Source organism: Plectropomus leopardus, chromosome 12 (assembly GCF_008729295.1).
Source record: "Plectropomus leopardus isolate mb chromosome 12, YSFRI_Pleo_2.0, whole genome shotgun sequence".
NCBI classification, from domain to species: Eukaryota; Metazoa; Chordata; class Actinopteri; order Perciformes; family Serranidae; genus Plectropomus; species Plectropomus leopardus.
Genome location: NC_056474.1, coordinates 16,577,642 through 16,599,640, shown reverse-complemented (window position 1 = coordinate 16,599,640; position 21,999 = coordinate 16,577,642). Strand labels below are relative to the sequence as shown.

Sequence of the window (21,999 nt, the reverse complement as noted above, 5' to 3'; positions counted from 1 at the left end):
TGGGACATCTGGATAGCAGAGTTTACCGTATGAGTTGTAATGACGGACAGCTGGCAGTCGGTGTACAGTACTAGCTTAATGGTAAATACTGTTTATCCATTTCTCTCTGTATTGTGCTATTGTTCACAACATGTTCAGCCTGCTAACAAGTGCAGTTTAAGGCTGTTTGTTTCAGATTTTAACTTTTTCTTTTTTAACTTCAGCAACTCACAGTGATGATATCATGACTCTGTGGCAGATGCACATTGCTCGAAAATATCTGGTAAATTAATTGTCACATATTTCCTGAGTTGATAAGAATCGTCTTAATGTGCCTGTAAACCTTTAGCTAGTGCATAATGGATTGTGGGATACAAAATGCTGTAAGAGTAACAATAAACCAGTTGTTTATGGCTACATTTCTCACACTTTTTAGGGGTTTTGAAACAGCATCATGTTATCAGCCCTATGATGTACATAATTCATCCTAAAAAAGTTGGAAACAGTGTTTATGTGCTTTCCTGTCGCAGCCCAGTTGCCAGCATAAAATGTTAGCATTGGCATATTTCTTAAAACTACGTATATGTTACATTTTTAGGCTTCAAACGTCTGATGTAGTTACATCACATATATATGAGCCAAGTTTCTCCCCAGGAAGAGGAGGTGACAGTGCATGATGTGACACCTAAGTTAAAATAATGCCAAGAAGCAGACATGTCTATCTGTGTTTTTAGTGAGAAAAGTGGGTGATTTTTAACAATTCCAGACATGTCCAGCCATGCCTGTAGTGACAAATGCATGTGTTTTGTAGCAACAGTTTAAGCATCTGTGTTTTCAGCAACAAAAAGAGGTGTCTTAACTTTGTTCAGAATATACCCTGCCATGTTTGAAGTGACCAAATGAGGTCTTTTAAGGCAAAACATGATGTTTTTCTTTTCCTTTTTTTGTGCTTAAACCCAACTACGTTAACCATAGCATTGTCATAAAACTGAAATGTAAAGTTTCAGCTTAGCTGCTATATGAAACTTATTAATTCAATATATCCGTGGTTTGCTGAAATGTACAATGCCAACATTTATTTTGGCAATTTGGTTGCTTGCAGAGAGGTATATGAGAATATTTAAACAACTCTCATGTCTGTTTGTTGAATGTGACACTATTGCAAGCAACCAACTAGACTAGCTTAAACAGCTAGTGTACTCTTGATGAAAGGTCCACTTACAGGATTTTTCTAGAGCTTTAAACCTTGTAATGGCTGGAACAATATTAAAAACTTCACACAAGAAAGAATTATTATATTTTTTTATTTTGCTTACGCATTTCAACAACTTGACAGCTGAGCAAACCCCTGAGGAAGATGCAGCTGAAAGCACCAGAAAAAGCTAATAAGAAGATCAGCTGATAGTTTCCAAGTTCAAAAGTGAACATTCATGTTGAGCATTTAAAATACATACCAGTATGTCATTTTTTTTTCTGTACTGTCTGTAGGTAGACACGAAATAATCAAATTCAATAAGCCAGCACAATCGATTCAGTCTAAGAAACATTGATACCGGCCTCTAAAGCCTTCTTGTAGTTCACCTCATTGGACGGCTCACTGAACTCCAGAAGAGGACTGTCAGGAATAAGAGATGGCATCTGTTAATGACAGAGAGTGTCCTTTCATGTCACTTCCAGCTCTATCTTCCTCTTTATAGGCTGTTTTTCTTTTGTCCCATCTGTCAGCACCATGCTACAGGCTACACTTGTCATCCAGAGTCTCTCAATATTCTCCATTCAGTTTCCTAGACTCCCTCGTTTCTCCATCTTCATCACCTCTCTTTTACTCTCCATCCCTCTCTCGCTCCTTCTCTTTGTCTTCTTCAAATGTTTTCCCCTGTTTTTTGTGATTCTGTGATTACCTCTGATTTGGGGGGAAGGCTGCAGAGGCGTTCTTCAGCACAGAGAGATGCTCTCAGGGGGTTCTGCTTGTGAACACCGTCCAATCTAAATGCAGATGGAAATATCTTTTGGGGATTCAATTCCAGTGTGTACAATATTCCAAATAAAGCTTAGTTGTTTTTATTGCACAGGTTCTTTTGTGAAGCTTATATTAGTTTTTCTTCAAATTGGTATATTTGACTAATGGTGAGAATTTGAATGAAGAGGACCAGGAAAGAAAACAAGGCAAAAATCCTTCAGCAAATTTGCTTTAAGCTTATTAAAGCTTTGTAATTGTGTCTTCTGCCTGATTGTTGTTATGTTGCCAGACCTGTCTGTGGTCTTTTTTCATTTTGTGAGCAGCTCATTAACTTACTATGGATTATTAATGAGTATATAGTTTGTTTTTGATCATTTTTCAAAATAAATTTAAAAAAGAGCAATAACAACAAATACATTTTAATTCAAGGTCCTTTAACCAGCTGTTTCTATAGATTTCAGCCGCATATCACAACCCTCATTAATGGATGAAGCGTGCTCAGTTGTCATGGCAATAGCTCAGTTGTCATGGCAATAGCTCAGTTGTCATTATGATATGCAAATAAATGACATTTTTAGAAAATTAAATTATAAGGTTTGAAAATGTCTTTTATGTTTAAGAAGAAAAAAATCAGCCTTCTTTAAAATAAAATAAATAAATAAATAAATAAATAAAATTAAAATGAATAGAATTAAGGCAAGTTGAGGGCAAGGTAAGTTTCTTGGTATGTTGCAATAAGATGCACAGAGGATAAAGCCACAAAGAGGCAGGAATAGGTTTGTCTGTACAGGTGATCCTGTTGTCATGGTTACATTGAACCTGTATGTCATGGTAACCAGACAGAGTGAATTGCTGATTTCAATCTGCAGCACCGTGAACCTAACTCTCCCGGCGACATTGGCTTTACATTGTTGATTCTCTTTGCATGAAATAACTAAAAATTAATTAGTTTGAGTGACAGTTGGAGTCATTTATTCGAAGACAGAGAGAGAAGGTTAGCGATTAAAAGAAATAATTAAGTTGGAGCCTGTGAGTAACTATGGTCACTTGTGTGTGTGTGTGTTTCTAGTCATGTCTGTGCGTATTTAATTGTGTGTGAGTGGCTGGGATCCTTATAATGGGTCTGCGTTATGTTCCTCTGCTGGAATGATAAAACCAGTTCCTTGTTCTCGTGTGGAAACATGAGTGTGAAACTGCTAATGAATCCCTGAGGTCTTGTTACTGTAGAAGACACCATGATTAGAAGCTACAGTTCAGCCTACACTTTCCATATATCTCCTCTACCGCTTAGTGTCAAGTACTTTTTGACATTTAATCAAACAGCTAACTTATTCATGTCTGTCAAAAAGCAGTCGGACTCACCAAATGTAGACTGTGAAAATCAAATAAGACTGTCTTAATGCATGTACTTAAAAACAAAAAAAGATACGCTGATAATAAGCTCTGAAATTGTGGCGAGTGATCTTCCACCTTAAGAAGACGATGTGGTCAGAGAGAAGAGAAGCTGCTCTCAATCAAATGATAAGCCTGCCATTGGCTGACATTCCCAGCCTCCTTCCGCTATCTACATGTTACTGTTTTCGAAATGCCCTTCGCTACATGAAATAACAACCTCTGAGATAACGACCTACACGCTTGATATGGCAAAAAACTTGCTCTCTTCGTCGATCCTTATTTTGATGAACAATAAAACTCAATTAGCCACAGTTGATCTTACTTTAATATATACATTTAATGACAACATACCCTTATAAAGTATATTTCACACATCATGTATGTCTAACATCAGAGTCTGAACATCTACAAGGACTTTATCTTACAGTATTTTAACCTTCAGACACCCTTGAGCCCCCTCACATGCCTGCATGCAGACAGTAAAGGACTCTGAGGCCTCAGAAAATACTAATACATGCCCATGGATGAATCAGACATTCATAAAATTGCTGTTTTTATACATGAGGACATACAAACACTTTTATATTGAATCATTATTTCACAACACCGATGAAAATGCCAGGTTTTGACGAAGAGTCAGATTGTGCAACAAGACATGCCTGCTTTGTTCTTTCTGTTAATTGCTGAAAACATCTACAATGAATAAAACAACTTGTGAACCTTCGTCAAAAAAAAGCCAGAGTCCATTTTGCCGCAGTTTCGTGCCCGATGTTGATCTGTTTTAAGAAACAGCCAGTCGGACTTCATTTGACACATCTTATTACCATGACAGACTTCAAAGCATATGTGATATCACTGTAATAATGTTCTGAAAGAGTCACATACAGCCAGCAAATCATCTGTGGTTTTAACCAGTCCAGTGAGCTCCTCTAGAGCTAAAGTCAGGCTCCAACCTCTACGGCACCAATTATCATTTATGTTTGTTGTCTTTTTTATCAGTAAAAGTTAAACCACTCTGTTGACATATGTCTGCAAGGCCTACTATTACTTGTGGGGTTTTCTTTTGCAGAAAACAAGCAATTTTAATTGCAGTGCTTGTCTCGCCACATGCAAATGTTCCATCAAAACAAGTTCCACCATTGACACTATTTTACGAGCTTACCGCTGCTGCATCCTTGGTTTAGCGCTGCCGAAAACACTTGCGATTGGTTTGAAGAAATACAAATAAGCCAGAGCATTTTTCTCCTGTGGCATAATGATAATACACACTTTCAGACCTTTTTCTGGCTATGACACAGCGTAGCAGAGATACTGGCAACGTGAGATTAGTAGAAAAGTAGACATATGCAACACGCTGTCCATTGTTTTCCCTCCTTGTAAGCAAAATGTCCTCCAACATTTTTAATTGCATAATCTAATTATGCTTTGCTCTGTTGTTTGTTCTCACTAGGTGCAGCCTCCTCCATAGTGAACATGCGTAGGATCACCCATCCTACAGTGCAACAAACGCTTGCAGGCAAAGCTGTCCTCCCCTGTGTCTTCACCCTCCAAACCAGCTCCTCCAGTGAGCCTCCCCACCTCCTGTGGACTCGCATCGGGGCACCAGCAAAAGGAGAGGGCGCTCCTCTGGAGCAGATTGTGCTTTCTGCTAAAGGTAAAACAAAGACATGATGATCTAGTTTAGCTGTTCATTAGACCTACATAACTCTACTTTGCTCAGTCAGATAACATTTCTACAAGTGCATTGTAAGACTTACACTTATAAAGGGCTCTAATCAATAATTCAATATTGAAAGTGGATCAAATGACTATGGTCAAGGCCAAGGCATGATATTCTTCGTTTGCCTTTCACTCTGGACACTGTTTTAAAGACCCAGTGATTTCTTTTAAAAACATGGGAGCAGGGCAATGAGCAACAAAAGAAAAATGACCCACAAACACAAGGTAAGAATATAAATAGAAGAATTTCAGAAAATAGTAAGATGCATGATAAAAAAAAAGATATCACACAAGATGGAGATAAAAAGGAAATACTAAATTTAACATCCAAAGAAGACTATGCACGATATTTAAATACAGTATCGCTACAGATGTGTGCGTTCACGGGCAGTTATCACTCTGCAGCTCCCCTCAGCTTGAGGTATTTAATAAAGGCTTCACAAGTAAAGCAATGACTAATACCTTAACAAGCTGACAATAGCAGCTCCTGGAATTAAAATGAGATAAACCTTCTTAGTAGAGGTTTTCTACTGTGCATGTAAACCTCCCTGAGTGAAAGGATTTTAGTAAAGTCAAATCTAAGCTCAGACTTAATTCCTCTATCTAGAGCCCCTATTATTTATTTTCTAAAATTTTAATTTATTAATTTTTTAAGATCATTTTTGGGGAATTTTTGCCTTTATTGATAGATTAGGTCAGATTAAATGTAAAAGGGGTGAGAGACACAGGATGACATGTAGCACAAGGCCACAGGCTGAAGTCAAACCCGCGTCCGCTGCAGCATGGACGTAGCCTTTGTACATGGGGCGCCCGCCCTACCAGAGGAGCTATTTGGTGCTCTGTAGAGTGTGTAGAGTTCTGTAGAGCTCTGTTGACCATATTTATTTCCACTTAATTTCCTAGAGAGAGGAACGGGCCTGTGACTTCTCTGCTGGTAGTTTGAATCTTGGCTTGAACAAAGTTAGTGCCTTTCTCGTGCACATTTAGGTGCTAACCAGTGAGCCAGAAATGCTGCTTGGTTTTAATAATGTTGATCATGGAAAAAGCTGAGTCACAGCTGTAAGTCAAATCAAACAAGGTGTGTAGTACTTCTGTAGTTAGACCAGAGAAAACAGTGTCAGACACAGCTAGAAAGCAGCAGGTCAGTTGTTTCATGCTCTGTGTTGCCATCTCTCTTCTATGCACAGTAAGCAATCCGTTTGATTGGTAATTGTGTGAAAATAATGCTGTGTTAACTGGATGAGTTGTGCCCACCGTTGAAAAAATGATCTAATAAGATTATTATTCATAGTCATAGTAAATTGGTCAGGGATCCAGATAGAATAATCTGTCCGGGGCCGGACTGCAGGCTGCCATTTAGTGATGCCTGCTCCACAGTGTCAAGTGTTAATGACTAAATAAGCAACAATTAAATATAAAGTAAGAAATGAAAACCTAAAACGGAGCTGATCTGCTTTGTCAGGAATGTGCGGATGTAGTTTGATCACATTTGATTGATAGTGGCCTGGAAAGTGGAGCAAACAATTGCCAGTTTTTGATTCAAGTGTTGCTTAATCCTGATTGGTCCACAGAATGAAGTGACATGAAATTGTTTCAGCTGAGCCCCGCCCACTTCCAGCCAGTGGGAAAAGTAAAGACAAAGACACAAACGCAATAGTCTTTCGTGGGAAATAACCTGAACTGTGTTTGGCAGACGGTTGTTTGTTTACATAGACCCAGTCACCCAATTTCTAGGCCTTTAACTCAGCCTATGTGTTTTTTTAGGGCCTCTTATAAGTTTATGTTTATCTCTAAAATCTGCAAGATGCCAGTAGACACTCATAATGAAGAAACCTCTCTTTCTGTGCCAAAGGTGATGTAATCAAGGTGAATAAGGCTTTCAGTGGCCGCGTCATGCTGCCAGGATACACTGCCAATCCTCTGAATGCTACCATGGAGATCTCCAGTCTCCGTACCAACGACTCAGGCACTTACCACTGTCAGGTTGTCATGGGAAACGACTATGAGAGAGACGCTGTGCCCCTGGTGGTCTCCGGTGAGTGCAACAGCCACTGACAGGAGATTTCACTGTGAGAAAAGTTTCCTGACACAAACCACACATTTAAACTGGAACTGCTGACAGACTGAGCAGCATTTACATAAAAAAAGCTTTAAAATTCCTCTTCTGACTGAATAGATTCTTGTGTTTTAATGCTTTACAGGCTTGTCGTGCTAGTGTAACATAGATAAAGTTAAGAACAGGAGCAACGCCAGCCCTTTTTAGCTTTTTAATTTAATTAAACATTAATAACATTGATTCTCCATATCAATATCATAATGACTGACTTAATTAACATCGCGCACTGCTCTCTCTGTTTGTGTTGTTTTGTTATCTAGTTTTCCACTTGAGTGATTGTGTAATTCTTTTAATTAAAGAGTCTGGACTGAATACCAATGATAATTTTTCTGTGTGCCCAACTGTGAAATTTCAGCTGTGTTAGATTGATCTGTTTGTGGCCACAATAGCATGTTTATTGAATACATCCTATTGATTTATTGATTTTAAACCCAGTAGTGTCGGCGTATCTCTCTAATAAATTCACCTCACCACCTGTCCCTGTGTCTACACGTATAGGTGTGGTGTTTCACTACCAGGCTCCCAGCACCCGATACGCCCTCTCATTTACCGATGCCCAGAGGGCCTGCCAGGAAAACTCGGCTCAGATGGCCACGCCGGCACAGCTGTGGGCAGCGTTCTATGACGGCTTTGCCAGCTGTGCAGCCGGCTGGTTGGATGATCAGACTGTCCGGTGAGGAGACGTTCAATAACTTCCTTCTGCTTGTCACACCCATGTAGTGTTGCTCACTAGTTGCAGTGAGTCGGCTGTGCTTTGAAGCAGGGTAACAATTATATTTATTATTTTCTCTGTTAATTGATTAGTCCAAGTATTTGTGCTCAAATTGTCCTACTGGACTCCCAGTCCAAAACCCAGAGGTCATTTGCTACAAGACAAAGACAGCCAACTGAATCTCACATTTGGAGAGCCATGAGCTTTAGGCATTTGTGCTTATGGGAATAGTTCGACAATTTTGGAAATACTCATACTTATTTATGCTCTTTTGCTGAGAGTGAGATAAGAGGATCAATACTACTCTCATGGCTGTTAATATAAAGCTACCACCAGAGGCTGGTTAGATTAACTTAGCTCCAAGACTTGGTGGTAACAGGAGGAAACAGCTAACGTGGCTTTTACATTTTCTTTAAGGGCTTTCTGTCACATTTTCATGAATGCAATATCACAAGAATTCCTTGATGGAATTTTCTCAAATTCGGCACAAACGTCCATTTGGATTCAGTGATGAACTGATTAGATTTTGGTGGTCAAAGGTCAATGTAATTGTGACTTTACAAAACATGTTTTTGGCCGTACCTCCAGGATTCTTTTGCTGACTATGACAAAATTTGACACAAATCCCTTACATGATGAAATGACAAAGTGATGAAATTTTATATCTAAGTTCTCAAAGTTCAACTTCACTGTGACATCATAATGTTCTGCAAAAACGCTTTTCTGGCCATTACTCAACATCACAACTCAGGAACAGGGGGGGAGACATTTGGTCAGATACTGAATTGGTGAAACTAATCTTTGGTGCCCACCTTAAAACTGTGCTCAGTGTAGAGATGTTCTGTGCTGCCAGGTTAAAGATGTGTGTGAAGCAGTCAAATTTGTAGCTTTGTAGTAACACCCATATAAGAGGCAGTCTGAGGGAGTCTGCTGTCATGGCAACATGTGAGTCTCGGCTAGGGTTGCAACTTATGATTGACAATTAGTAAGTCTCAAAAAGAAAAGCAAACCTGTATTTCCCAAAAATGTCAAACTGCAAACAAAAAAAAACTTAGATAATTAATCAGTTATTAAAATTGTCGATTTATTAATCACATGCTCATTTCAGCTCTGTTTTGAATGACGCTTTGTTTTTGTATGCCTGCTTATTCTTATTTTTCGTTTGTTTTGTTTTATGTACAATTTGTTCCCCTTCTTCTTGGATCATCATGGTGTCTCAATTAATATTCAGTTCTTCTCTTTTGTCACCTCATCTGCTTCAGATTCACGTTCCTCTTTTTACCGCTGTTGTTTCTTTGCTGTTAATTGTATTTTAATTTATTCTAATCTCTTGCCCTTTAAAAGAGAATGCAAATAAGAATTTATTCTTAACTGACATTTATAGTCTTAATGAGAATAAACGCTTTGATATGTGAGATGAGAAAATGGTTATACAGTAAAATATTCGCTAGACATTGCCACTTATTTTCTGTGATTAGTAAAAAAAAAAAGTAGGTTCATTCCCATTTATGACTCCCACATGGTTTTCTCCGCAGCTATTCTGTCCAGTTGCCAGAGCTTGGTTGCTATGGACACAAGGAGTACTCAGCTGGAGTGAGGAATTATGGGAAGAGGGACCCGAAAGAGCTGTTTGATGTGTACTGTTTTGCAAAAGAACTGGATGGTACACACACACACACACACACACACACACACACACACACACAAAACACATCAAAACACATCAAAACCTGTCACAGCTTTTGGCTTTAACACTGATGTTTGCATCATATTCAGCTACAAGATCTACAATATTAAGGGAGCAGTGATATTATTTTCCTCATCTTATTTGATTTTTGAAGTAGCTCATTGCTACTAGTATTAGTATTAGTAAAGCCTCAAACCACCATTTGCTATGTACAAATATACTGATGTCCTGAGCAGAGAATAAAGTCACACTACATCTGTGTATAAAAATAAAGGATTGCATTCGTTGATTCTGTTTTTATGGATTTATGTCTTTACTAGCAACCAGCGGTCTGAAAAACACACACGGGGCGGGGAACCACATTGTTGGTCTTTTCAATTGTTGAAATAACAAAAAAAAAAAGAATATAATCAGCCTTATCCTTTAAGTATCATGATAATTAGGCAATGTTATTTGTGCCTTCATTTACAAGTTTTTGTGTCTCTGTCCTCCAGGTGAAGTGTTTCACTCGTCAGTCCCAGGCAGGCTTTCTCTGTCCTCAGCCTCAGACCGCTGCGTCTCCCTCGGGGGACAGCTGGCCACAGTAGGGCAGCTTTATTTGGCCTGGAAGACCGGCCTGGACAGCTGCGCGCCGGGCTGGTTGTCCGATGGCAGCGTCCGCTACCCAGTGACTTGGCCTCGCCCGGATTGTGGAGGGAGCCGGCCGGGAGTCCGCACCATCACACCCAACAGCACTACTGACAACACCACAGCGCTGTATGATGCTTACTGCTACAGAGGTATTGTACCATAAGAGGACTGGCTGCATTTGCACACTATTGATGGATACATATTTATATTACTGCCATCCCACTCCTAACAGAAGTCTGTATGCTGCTGCTGAAGCCGTAAGTCAGACTAATGTAGTTACAATGACAATAAATGTCATTGCCACTGTTGTAACTATGGCAACACTGATTTCTGATCCGCATTATCTATTTCTCATATATTTGTGAGACTGGATTGACAGCAGCTCTGGGAGAGACAGATAGAGAACAGTGTTGAGGTTAAATATCTAGATGCTCGGCTTTCATTCTCCGTGTTGACTGATGTCGGCCAATTCCTACAAAATTAAAACGCAGCAAAGCTTTGAGACAAACTGGGTAAAATCCTTCAGAGTTTCCATGTGAACAGCAAATCTCTTCAACTTGTTTCTCAGGTAAAGTGAAGAATTCAGGCTCTATCTCTCAGATCTACACCTCCCTGTGGAAGCCCTGGAGCTACCTCACAGGCTCAAGTGATGCAGACTCCGCGGGGACCGGCAGTCCTGACGTGACTACACAGCAAACTAACACTACCAGAGGTTTTTACATTTCTCTCCGATCTGCAGAATCAAATAATCAGCCATACAATCAGTATAACAAATAACGTGAAATTGGTTTTACAATCGTTATCTTTTTTTGCAAACACATCCTTGCAGGGTCCTCAGGTGGCAGTGACGCTTCACCTTCAAACTGGACCGGCTTGGTTGACCTTGAAGAGGAGGCGTCCCTTCAAAGCACTGATCCCTGTAAGGCGGATTTCTAATATTAAAATAATTATGGGTATTGATCTTTAAATAATGTGGATATGCGATAATAATCCAACTGATTGTGTCCGCAGCCTCAGACCCCTGGTCCTCAGAGTCTTCAGGGTCATTTGTGACCCTCCAGCTAATCCCAGGACAAATCCTCTCAGACTGGGGAGAGCCACTGGAGCCTGGGCCGGACTCAGAGGAGTTTCTTCGACCACCTGTCCACCCCACTCCTGCTGAAAAGAAGGTTGGTCTGGCTTTAAGCCATCGACTTTATAAAATAATGGATGTCACCCATTGCTTTATGAACTCTCGTTTTGAAGAATAGAGTTTGGCATTTTAGCCCTCGCCACCTTGGATTTTTGGAGCCAGGAGTGATAATATTTGGACAAGAGGGTAGAGAAAATCATTGCACCAGGTGCTTGTGTGGTTAGCACGGTGCATTTCGTAAATACTGAACATCCAACTCCTTAGAGTGTCTTATAGTACAACGTAATGCTGAACAAGACTTTTTTTTAGACCAAAACTATCAAAGACCAAAACTCATTTCATGAAAGTAACTTTCATAAACTGAAAAACACACTGAAATGGTGACAGCTAACTCTGTGAATGTGGGGTTATGTCATGTTAATGTTACCTCACTAACATTGCAGAGGTAGTCATTTTTCAATGGACACCAAACACCTGTAACTCAAAGTGGCCACACCCTTACTTATGCTTTGATAATTAAGTAAGCTTTAATAAAACATAAACGGGTGTGTTATGAAACATGTTTTCCTGCTGTAACACTGGACATTTAACACTGTCTATGGGGATAGATTCTGTTTTGGAGGCAGCTCCAAGTGACCACTTAAGGAACTGCAGTTTTTGGTACTTCCACGTTAGTTTCATTTTCTGAGGCTACTGCTGGGTTGAAGCTTTTTCGGTTAAATTTTAGATATGAAGCAGCATCACTGAGACAACTAAGGTTCTGTGTATCTACCTGTTATCATAGGTGATCTCAAAGATTGTCAAGTCCATTTGGAAACCTTGGAACTACCTGGCAGGGGCTGAAGATGAGGAAGAAACCCCAGCACCAAGTGAGCAGACAGAGGGAGTGGAGAAGGCCACGAAAAAGACAGATGAGGGGTCAGATCTATCCAGTGCATCATCACCAGGTGAGTGGAGTTATACTGCTCCTAATGCATGAACTAATATGGCCTTTCCTCTGGGGTGAGCCCCCCTGAGAGAGCTTTATGAGTGAAAATGGATAACAGAGGAAAAACATCCTCCAACCAGAATGACCACATACATTGTTTTTCCTACCCTCTAATATGACTCACAGAAGAGTTGCCTAAAGTAACCCCCATTCAGGTGTGATTAGGTTCAGGAAAAGAATAATGGTTTGACTTAAAATAAGTATGTTTGTTTTCTACTTAAATTATGTAACTTGACAATCTGATGCAGCTTCCTGCTCAGTTTTCGAGATGCCGAAACAAAGCCAAACTGCATTCACCTGCACACACATGACGATACATCCGTTAAAAATCTGATGTTACGTGCATACGTGGATCCTCGTCCTGTGTTTGCTTGAACATCCATCCTCTCTGGGCTGACTTGTCTCTCGTTATATTATGTCAACTCACTTCCTCCTTTGGTCCCCTTATTATTACTACAGCCACTAGGGGTTGCTACCTAAACTATTGACATTGTATTATAGGTTGGAAAAAGCTTAAAAAAAATAAATATTTTGTGTCATTCTAAAAAAATGGAAAATTGTGGAGGAGAAAGCCAAAGATTTTAAGACTGAATGCTTTATTTTTGCTTTCTGAGATGTTTCTGGTGCTGTCTCAAAGCCATCCACAACAGCTCCTGTGTACATCGTTTCCATCAACAGCATTCTCAACAAACAAAATGATTTAGTGTGTAAACTGACATTACAGTTGGTAGTGTACAGCTTGTAGTCTGGAACCAGGACACCCACGATCATTTGGATATGCAGCATCAATCTCAGAATCTTGGTATAATACAATAAGGCTTTGGAGGCAATAAACCTTTTTGGGATTCCAGTGTAGCCAGCAGATATCCGGGCCAAGATTTCCTCTTCCATTTAGTGCTCATTGTTAATAGTGTGATTAGCAACTTGAGAGAGGTCCAGACAATATTTTTAGCTAATCTCTATAAATACATAGCTATCTGAATATGGCAAATTAGAAAAAAAGCTAATAAAGAGTTTAATCATCATCAGATGATAGCCCATTGGTTCCATAATTGCATTTTAGCCTATACACTCTGCTTCTTTTGCCTTCCACAATCTTTACCGACTAGCAACCAAAGCCTGCTCAAATGTGGTTGGTCAGTACTACTTGAACTGCAAACCAATTACAAACAGAAACCAGTGCAGCTCCGACACCAAAATCTTGTACCATTGCCTACAGAATCTGCATGTAGATATCTGTTTATAGAGATTATAAAGTAACCAGAAGGCTTGATGACGGTGTATATTTACGAGCGTGTACATTATTCCGAACATATTGCTGTTGAGGCACTAATTGGCTCAGGTCTGTGATGTTGTGGAAACATCAGTTGGGCAACACAACAGGATGGCTTATTAATTACAGTACAAAGAAGCCGCAGGAATGAAGTTCATTAGAGAAACACAGAATTAATAAGGGGTAACTGGGAGAGCAGAGGCCTCCGAGCCCCAGTGTGCGGTGAAGAGAACAGAGGGAGTGTGTCCAGCATCAACTCTTTCTTCTGCAAAAATTGGCTCACCGTCTCTCTGTAGCTGCTGGCTCACCTGTAGGGCCACTAATGAGATGTGAGTGACACCAGGTGTGACAGCTGATGGTCTCCAGCTGTGATTCCCCTCACATTTGGATACAAAGCAAAGTGTTAGAAATGAAAAATTATCATTAAATCATTAAAGATATAAAGGATAAGATTGAATATCAAAAGCATTCCTTAAAGCTGTAGTCGGTAACTTTTATAAAAAAATACATTTTGTAATATTTGCTAAAACTGTTTCTATATCCTGACAGTACAGCATTTCCCACAGGATATTTGTGTATATGTGGTGGGGACTTAAGTGTTGGTTGTTTTTTTCTAAATGCCTGTATGTTCCTTTGTATCATTCTGTGTCTCAACTCTAAAACTCCAAAATGCAATGTGTTTTTGTGAGTCTCTGCATGCAGTGCAGCAGAGGGAGTTTCCTTGACTTTTTTTTCCTCCGCAGCAGTTTGTCACTGTTGGGATGGATAATTGATCTGTAGATCCTTTCACAGCTGATCAGATCACATAAATGGATCAGAGAAGCCTTTTGCAGATGTTTGTAGGTGAGAGCAAAATTTGGGATCAGATAAGTCCTAGGTCTTTTGTTAAATAAACAGAACAAAGTCAGATGAAAATCCAATGGTAATACAAGCAAATGCTAGCGATTTTAACACTGATATTTATAACAAAGGTCGTGTTAAAGTTTCATTTATTGTTGAATTTCCATTTGCAGCTGTTATAATTTCTAAAATATGAGTGTTTTTATAACTTGACCCATGCTCACATGAGCAAGATACTTTGGGCTTCAGGTGTAATATCATCCTACAAACTCTTGAATTAATTCCACAAAATGTGAATAGATTTATACTTTATGCTTTGTTGAAGTGGACATTGCTGAGCAACAAGCCTAGATATAGTATTTTTTAAATCTGCTGTGATTTATTCAAATCTGTACCGACACCAGAGGGGTAAAGATGCTAATGAAATCAGGATAGCCAAGCTCCAAAGATCCTGAATAACTTTATGGTACATCTGTATTTTAACTTTGTGACAAACAGAGGTCCTGGGAACAGAGTGTTGTAAAGGACTGTAGGCCTCTAGCCTATATGTTACTGTGTATGTTGTAAAAGCCAACTTATGAGGTACAACTTTGCTTGTTTAGGTGACTCCAGAAGCCTGAGGGGTTACGGGTTTACATGGATTGGCACTGTTGTTACACAGGCAGGGTGTTGTTTACTTTTGTTATAGTATACAGTTGTGATGAGGTCTCTGCAGTACATACAGCTGAACTAAACACCAGGGATGTCCATCTCACAGCCGAGGCAGCTGGAGGACATTATCGATTTTATGTCAGTGTAACAGTCATGAACGGTGAGGAGCACAAACACTGTAGTCATTGAAAAAAATTACTGAGATATCCAAATTGAGATATAATGGTTTCATAACTTTCACACTCAGCATGTCTCTTTTAATGGCGAATCACACAGCTCCAACTTGTATCCAAAGCTGAGCAGACTTGATGCCAAAACCACAAGCAATAGGTAAACAAAACATCTCTACAGTATATGTGGGGGATATCCGTACAGGGGAAATCCTCTTGAGCTGGGTGTTCATTATCAACACTGAGGTGTAGCATTGTGAGTTCAAACATGGGTGCAGCAAATGAAATTGAAATCTCATCAGGCTGTATTCCTCTTTCCTTTATCCTCATTTTTGTCTCAGCAAGTTTACACGTCTTTATGCGCTTTATGTGGACAAAAATGGTTTCCAAATGGCAGGCGTCTCAATTCAGTTTGTTGAAACTGTGTTAAAGAGAGTTGATTCAATTCTGAGGCTGTTGTTTCGTTCTGTTTGGCCTGACCGTGTGTGTGTGTGTGTGTGTGTGTGTGTGTGTGTGTGTGTGTGTGTGTGCGTGTGTGTGTGTGTTTTGTCTGTATGTGTGTCCATAGAGGTTTTAGACCTTTCATTTATGAAGTTGTTGTAGTTAACTGCCTTTGTAAGTGAAAGTGCTTCTAAAGTTTTTGCTTCCTTGTCTTAGTGTCACCTTAAATAAAACATAATAAGCACGGGAGATTTTGAATTTGATTTTTTGACCACTGAATGCACTTATATTACTAAATACTGCTAATTCAACTGTTTGTTGTAAATGTTTGTTTTAGGTCTTATGCTTGCCTCTTGTATGCAAAACTTTTATGATTTTGTTTAAACATTTTGGGTTTTTCAGGGTTACCACAGTCATGAAAAACCAGGAAAAGTCATGGAATTAGTCAAAATCATTGAAAGTTTTTGAAAAGTCATAGTTTTTTATGTGTAATTAATTGTTACAGGTACCTTCCATGGAAAACCTTCCACATAATGTAAAATAACAGCAAAATTATTTTCTGTGGCTGACCGCGTAACGTAGCTCTAGCTCTAATATGCTTCAGGGTGTGATGTTTTGTGTACCGTCGCGTACGTCTTTGTCTCCCTGCAGTCCGTCTCTCCCTCCTATGCCAGCTCGCTGAAATTGAGTTTGAATAGAGTTTAAATCTGATGTATAGAAAGTCTGAAAGTTTTGAAATTTTATTTCTAAAAATGTGTGGGAGCCCTGTGTTTTTAGTTTGCTGCTGTCTGAGCCAGGGCCCCCTTGTAAAAGATTTTGAAAATTCAGTGACAATTCTGTTGTTAAAATAAAGGTTAAGGGCCTTTTCACTTCTGCCCCAAGTGGTTTGGACTTTTTGACCTGTCATTATGATATGAACCAAAATTACTGTTGCAATACCAAATAGCTGACCCTGTTATGATGAGAAAGTGGTGGTCGTGGTCCGGATCAAACTCGAAAGGTTTGTTTCATTCCTGGTGTTACATTTTTTTTGGATGGCTCAGAATTTTGATCCAATTACAGTTTCCAATTTGGTCAGCTATCATCAAGTGATAAGAGCAGTGTAGCACCTCAGTGCATATTGTGTTTGTGTTTGTGTGTGTGTGTGTGTGTGTGTGTGTGTGTGTAGTTTAGAGAGAGTGACGGTGGTTGTGCTCAGAGTAGACGGGTGTTGGCGATCGGAGCAGAGAAATTAGCAGTAAAGTTTTCAGGTGGTAGTAACTGTGCAGTTGAGGTTTGTCAATGAACAATGCAATATAACAACATGGAGTGAGGTAGCACAGGTGGTCAGTCTACACTGAACAATAGCACTTAATTACTTATTATGTTTCATTATATGCTGCTATTGTCTTAAGTATATGCTATGTCTTAATTATATGCTGCTATTGTTTTATTCTCAGGTTATGTATTTTTATTTGTTGCATTATTTATAGGCCTAAAGGGATGAGAGAGAAATTGCTTTAAAGAAAAAAAAGGTTGTAAAAATGTCCATAGAGCTATATTTGTAATTACCACAGAAAATATTTAAAATTATTTTTCAAAATGATCAATATTTTCAAGCAGCCTTTTGAGATATTTTCATGGTGTTTTTGTTTGTTTGTTTTACTTTCTGTTTTATATATTTTATTCGGTTTTCCCTTCTGTCTTTTTTTCTTTCTTTGCTAATTTTTAGGTAATGTACTTGTACTTTTTCCTAATTTCGTGCTAATTTTTGGGTCTTAAGTTGCTCATTGCTTTCTTCACATGTTTTGGAAAGGAACTGAGCCAAGTTGCCCAGGTTTCAAAGGGCTCTAAATTTTAAAAAAAAAAAGAGAAAAAAATTTGGCTCAATTATTATTATTATTGATTAGGCCAAAAAAAGAGCAGTTCAATATGGCTTCAAGTATAACATGTTTGAACTTTCGGAAAAAAAGTGGCAATTAATTAGCTGTAATTTCAACTTTAATGTTGACATGAACGGCATTCACAAGTCAGGAACAGGTCGTTATGGTAACTCTAATGTGACATAAAGGCAGCATAACGCTATTTTGAAAGCTCCTACGTACACTCAGTACAGAGTGTTAAACCTCAGACAAGATCATTCTGCTAATTGGCAAACAATACATCTCACCTGTCTCACTGCCTCTGTTTATCCATCCCTTATATATACACTGTTTTCTAATTATATTTATCCCTGTGAGAATAATCTTTAACATACTGTAAAGGAGAACAGTGAAAGAGAAAAAGAGCTGACAGACAGCTCAGACAGCTTAGAAGTGTTTGTTTTGTCTCCCTTGGCAAACCAGAGAGAATCCATAAGATGATTTTTTGCTTTGTTCTTTACTCTTCACTGTCGCTTTTGCACTTTTCTTTGTCTACAATAATTGCACCACTGACTTCACTCGTTCTTTTCCTTTTCTTTTTTTTTGTTTGTTTTGTGCCCTCTGCAGGTCTGTTTTCTTGGGGAAGTTCATGGTTCAACGGTCCCTCGAGGGAAAACTCTAGTGAAGAATCACCCACTCGTCTGGCATCTACTCTGGCCGCCTCCAGAAGCTCTGTGACTACAGAGAGCACCAAGCGCTGGGAGACTTCAGAGACGTACACATCCACCGCCTCCAGCTCTGCACCTGGAATCACCTCATCCAGTGGGGAGACTTGGGTCCGCGTTGAATCGGAGACCACAACCCAGCCAGGTGATAAGAGGGAGGAGACGGTGACCTCCAGAGGCAGCGGGAGAGGAGGCAGAGGAAGGGGGAAGAAGAACAGAGGGGAGGACAGGAGCAGAGGTGAGGAGAAGAGCAGAGGAGAGGACAAGGGGAAAGGAGAAGACGAGGGTAGTGGAGAAATCACCGGCGCTGAAGCTAAAGGGGAAATACAAGTTTCACGTCGACCAGTTGGAACGAGCAAACCGAGAGAAAGATCCAGAGAAAGATCTCGAGAGAGGGGTCACAGGAGGGGACAGTCCACCACTACCACGACCACCACTGCTACTACCAGTCCTCTGGAGCTCACAGTGATGACCACAACTGGGTCGGAAGGCGCTGAGTTCTCCACCTCTGAATCCTCGTCCACCACACCAGGAGGAACCCCATCGCCATCACCAGATCCACACCAATTCCTCACCTCATCTGCAGCACCGTCGCAATCTGCTACTACGTCGCCATCGCCATCCCCATCTAAATCCCTGTTTGAATCTCCCTCCCCATCCCCGTCCCTTCCATCGCCCTCCTCACCATCTTCACCCACTTCATCACCTCCATCCACCTCCCAAAGCCCGCCCCTCTCGACCTCACCATCATCACCCCACTCCCCATTCCAAACTGCTGGATCAGAAGCTCCACCTCCTCGCTCAGACAACCGGGACAGCTCCACTGACCTGCTGACATCGCCTCACTGGGTCCCAGTGGAGAAAGCAGTTCTGAACAGCTCTCTGGATTATCCTCCATTACTGTCGGGACCCTCAGAGGTGGAGGAGCCCGCTTGGTCTCACGCTGTGGGGTCAGGGGCCCTGTTACCTGGCAACATGGAGGAGGAGAGCAAAGGAGGGGGAGTCAACATCAGTACCATGACAGGTTAGTATCGTTTGCTTGTTTTCAGACGTTTAATCCACTTCTTGGTAGGATTTTCTTTGTCTAATAATTGCATCCATGTATTTGATTATTATTCATTGAAATTATTTGATATTTTTCTACAAAAAGCAGATTTGATTGCCTTAAGGGATTATTCTGATGTGTTTCAACTTAGGTCTTATTGTGTAGTTTTGTCTATCATTTATTTATGGCAACAGAAGGAATGTGTGAACCACACTGATTCACTGTGAGGACAAGCTAGTTGTTGATGGTCAAAATACCTTAAAATCAGATGCTGGCGGCTTGTCAAAGAAAACTTTGACATTTTGGTTGATACATTTATGTGTACTTTTTGCAGTTACATGACAGGATCAAAACCACTGTCATGTCTGCCCATTAAATTTGTAGCTATTCATTTTGTCAAAAGTACTGGTACTTTTTTGAGATCAGTGTTTAAAACGATTCAATCTTCATTAATTATATTTGATAGTATCAAAAGTACCAGATTTTGAACCCAAATCTGCACAAATGTATCAACAGGGATGAAAGCCAAGTGATTCTCAACCTGTGGCTGTTAAGGCATTTTCTACATGTAACTGGAGGTGTGTTTAGTGACTTTTTCTGTACCAATACTGTATGCAAGTTGTTATTGTAAAACAAGAAAAAAATCCTATTTTATGTGCTTAGGAGTTTTGTCCTTTTTGTATGAAAAGTTTAAAATTCTTGTCTTGTGACAGCCCTCATGTCTCTTAGATTGGTGTAGCACAAAGACTAGAAACAGCTATTCTGGATTTGTTCAGAGGTAACAAAAGCTACCTACCAGCAATGCTAACGCTCAGTTATTAACACACTGTATCTAAAACTTGTGTACAAAAGTGTACAAAAAACAGTTAATGTTTTTACGTGTGCGGGACTATATCATGGCTCAGAGCAGTTACTGGGCATCCCACTAAAACCTGGCTCTTGTCTTTACTGTAAAATGTTACAGTTACTTTTGCTGTTGAGTAATTCAGGTAACTTAACCCAAAACCTTATAACCTCAGTCTAAAGGCTTTCACATAACAGGGGCGTTTTTCCCCCCATGTGATTAAATTACACAGAAAAAGATTTTTCTAACTGTTTTATAGTACTTTCACAAAGAACATGAATATTACATGACAAAAAAGCAATGTAAATTTTCAATGAACAAGGTCAATTTTTCTACCAATCAAGTTGTGCAGAATTGACATCACATGATGCAGACCTGTTGCATCTGTCGCACTTCTGGTATATATAGTTTTGATGTGAAATATGCAAGGTAAATATTTTGCATTTTTATGTCCATTATTCATCAGGCCCCAGTGTGTGAAGAGCTTAAGGCCTCATTTTTAAAATATATGTGTCCGTTTCCAACATTGTAAACATCACTGACATCATACTTCCATGCTTCATTTATGATCACATAGATAGATGGCACCAGAGGGCGGAGTCAAAATTTTAAGACAAACAAGGTAAAGGTCGAGGAGGTCGTAATAATGCACTTTTAAATGGAGAAGGTGCTGCAGATGGCGGTGGTTTGTGAGGTGATGAAAAACATTGCAACATGTGGACGGATCATTCACTAATTTACCAATTTGTTCCAATCGACCTTTTTTAAATGTCTTTGTCCTCTCCTATAGTTGTATCTTGTATGAGCTATGCTACACTGCCTCCCCAGTTTCCACTGGTATGGCACAGTTTCATCCATATCTGTAAGCTTTAGAAAGCGCTCACAAATTCAGATTAAATGAACGCAGAGTATGGATGGAAAGCTGTTTCCGTGTACGAATCTAACATTGAGCATAGATGAGCCTTTAGTCTAATCATCTATTTGTGTTTCTTGCTGGTATGTCTCAGGGACTATTTTTGTAGCAACACTGCTATCTTAACTGATAGGAATTGAGCACCGATTTTTTGAATTTTCTTTTTAAAGGCCCATGTTGTAAATAAAAAAAACTTCCTTTAAGATTGCCTTTTCATTTCCTCCCCTGACCTCGCCACTGGCATATTTATTCAAAAACCCCAGTATGTATTCCCTCGGCTACACACCTTTTATTCCCACCAGAAGCAGAGACCACATTCCCGCCACCATGCACAATCTGTTGATTAAGTCTGCAGCACGGTAAATCTCTGTGAAGCTCCTGGCTGGCCACCTGGTTTACTTATTTTTCGCTTGATAATGAGAGCTCATACAGGGAACATCCTATCAGCCTGGTGTTTGAAAGCCCTGTGGGCATCATGCTATCACACATTTCTATGGTGATTTATCTGCTCCCTTTGAAAGCGGCTCATGGCTGCGGCAGACATAGCTGAGCTGCCTGCTCGGGGTGTATGAGGAGTCTGCGGATGGAAAACAGCTGTAAACTGTATCGACAAGAAGCCGAGGGCAACCATCTGGGCTCCTTGTGTACAGTACGAGGGTTGATTGATTGACTGACACCCTGGAGTCATGCAGGCAGAAGGCCATAAACACACAAACACACAGTGATATCTTTGCTACACAAACAGGAGAAGTGGATGGATGCGCTCGCAGGAGATTGGACCAGAATAATGGCTTACCTCTCTCTCCCTCGGATGTGTACACACTCTCAGCTCCAGTTGAGTCCCTTGAGGTTTGGTTTCATGGTGGTGGTCAGTGTTTTCTCTCCTGACTGGATCACGGAGCACTTCATCAGTCAGTTCAATCAATGAGAGAGGAGAG

General features: G+C 40.0%; 1 protein-coding gene across 2 annotated transcripts in view; it reads left to right on the top strand.

The window, feature by feature from the left end:
* LOC121952038 (neurocan core protein-like) overlaps positions 1-21,999 on the top strand; it is a 56,950-nt gene that overhangs the window by 15,805 nt on the left and 19,146 nt on the right. For both annotated transcript variants that reach the window (XM_042498555.1, XM_042498556.1), the window contains exons 3-12: positions 4,785-4,988; positions 6,906-7,088; positions 7,668-7,842; positions 9,417-9,544; positions 10,063-10,347; positions 10,767-10,910; positions 11,028-11,117; positions 11,210-11,367; positions 12,115-12,277; positions 18,162-19,283. In XM_042498555.1, coding sequence (XP_042354489.1) covers positions 4,785-4,988; positions 6,906-7,088; positions 7,668-7,842; positions 9,417-9,544; positions 10,063-10,347; positions 10,767-10,910; positions 11,028-11,117; positions 11,210-11,367; positions 12,115-12,277; positions 18,162-19,283 — 2,652 coding nt within the window. The remainder of the gene's footprint in view (positions 1-4,784; positions 4,989-6,905; positions 7,089-7,667; positions 7,843-9,416; positions 9,545-10,062; positions 10,348-10,766; positions 10,911-11,027; positions 11,118-11,209; positions 11,368-12,114; positions 12,278-18,161; positions 19,284-21,999) is intronic.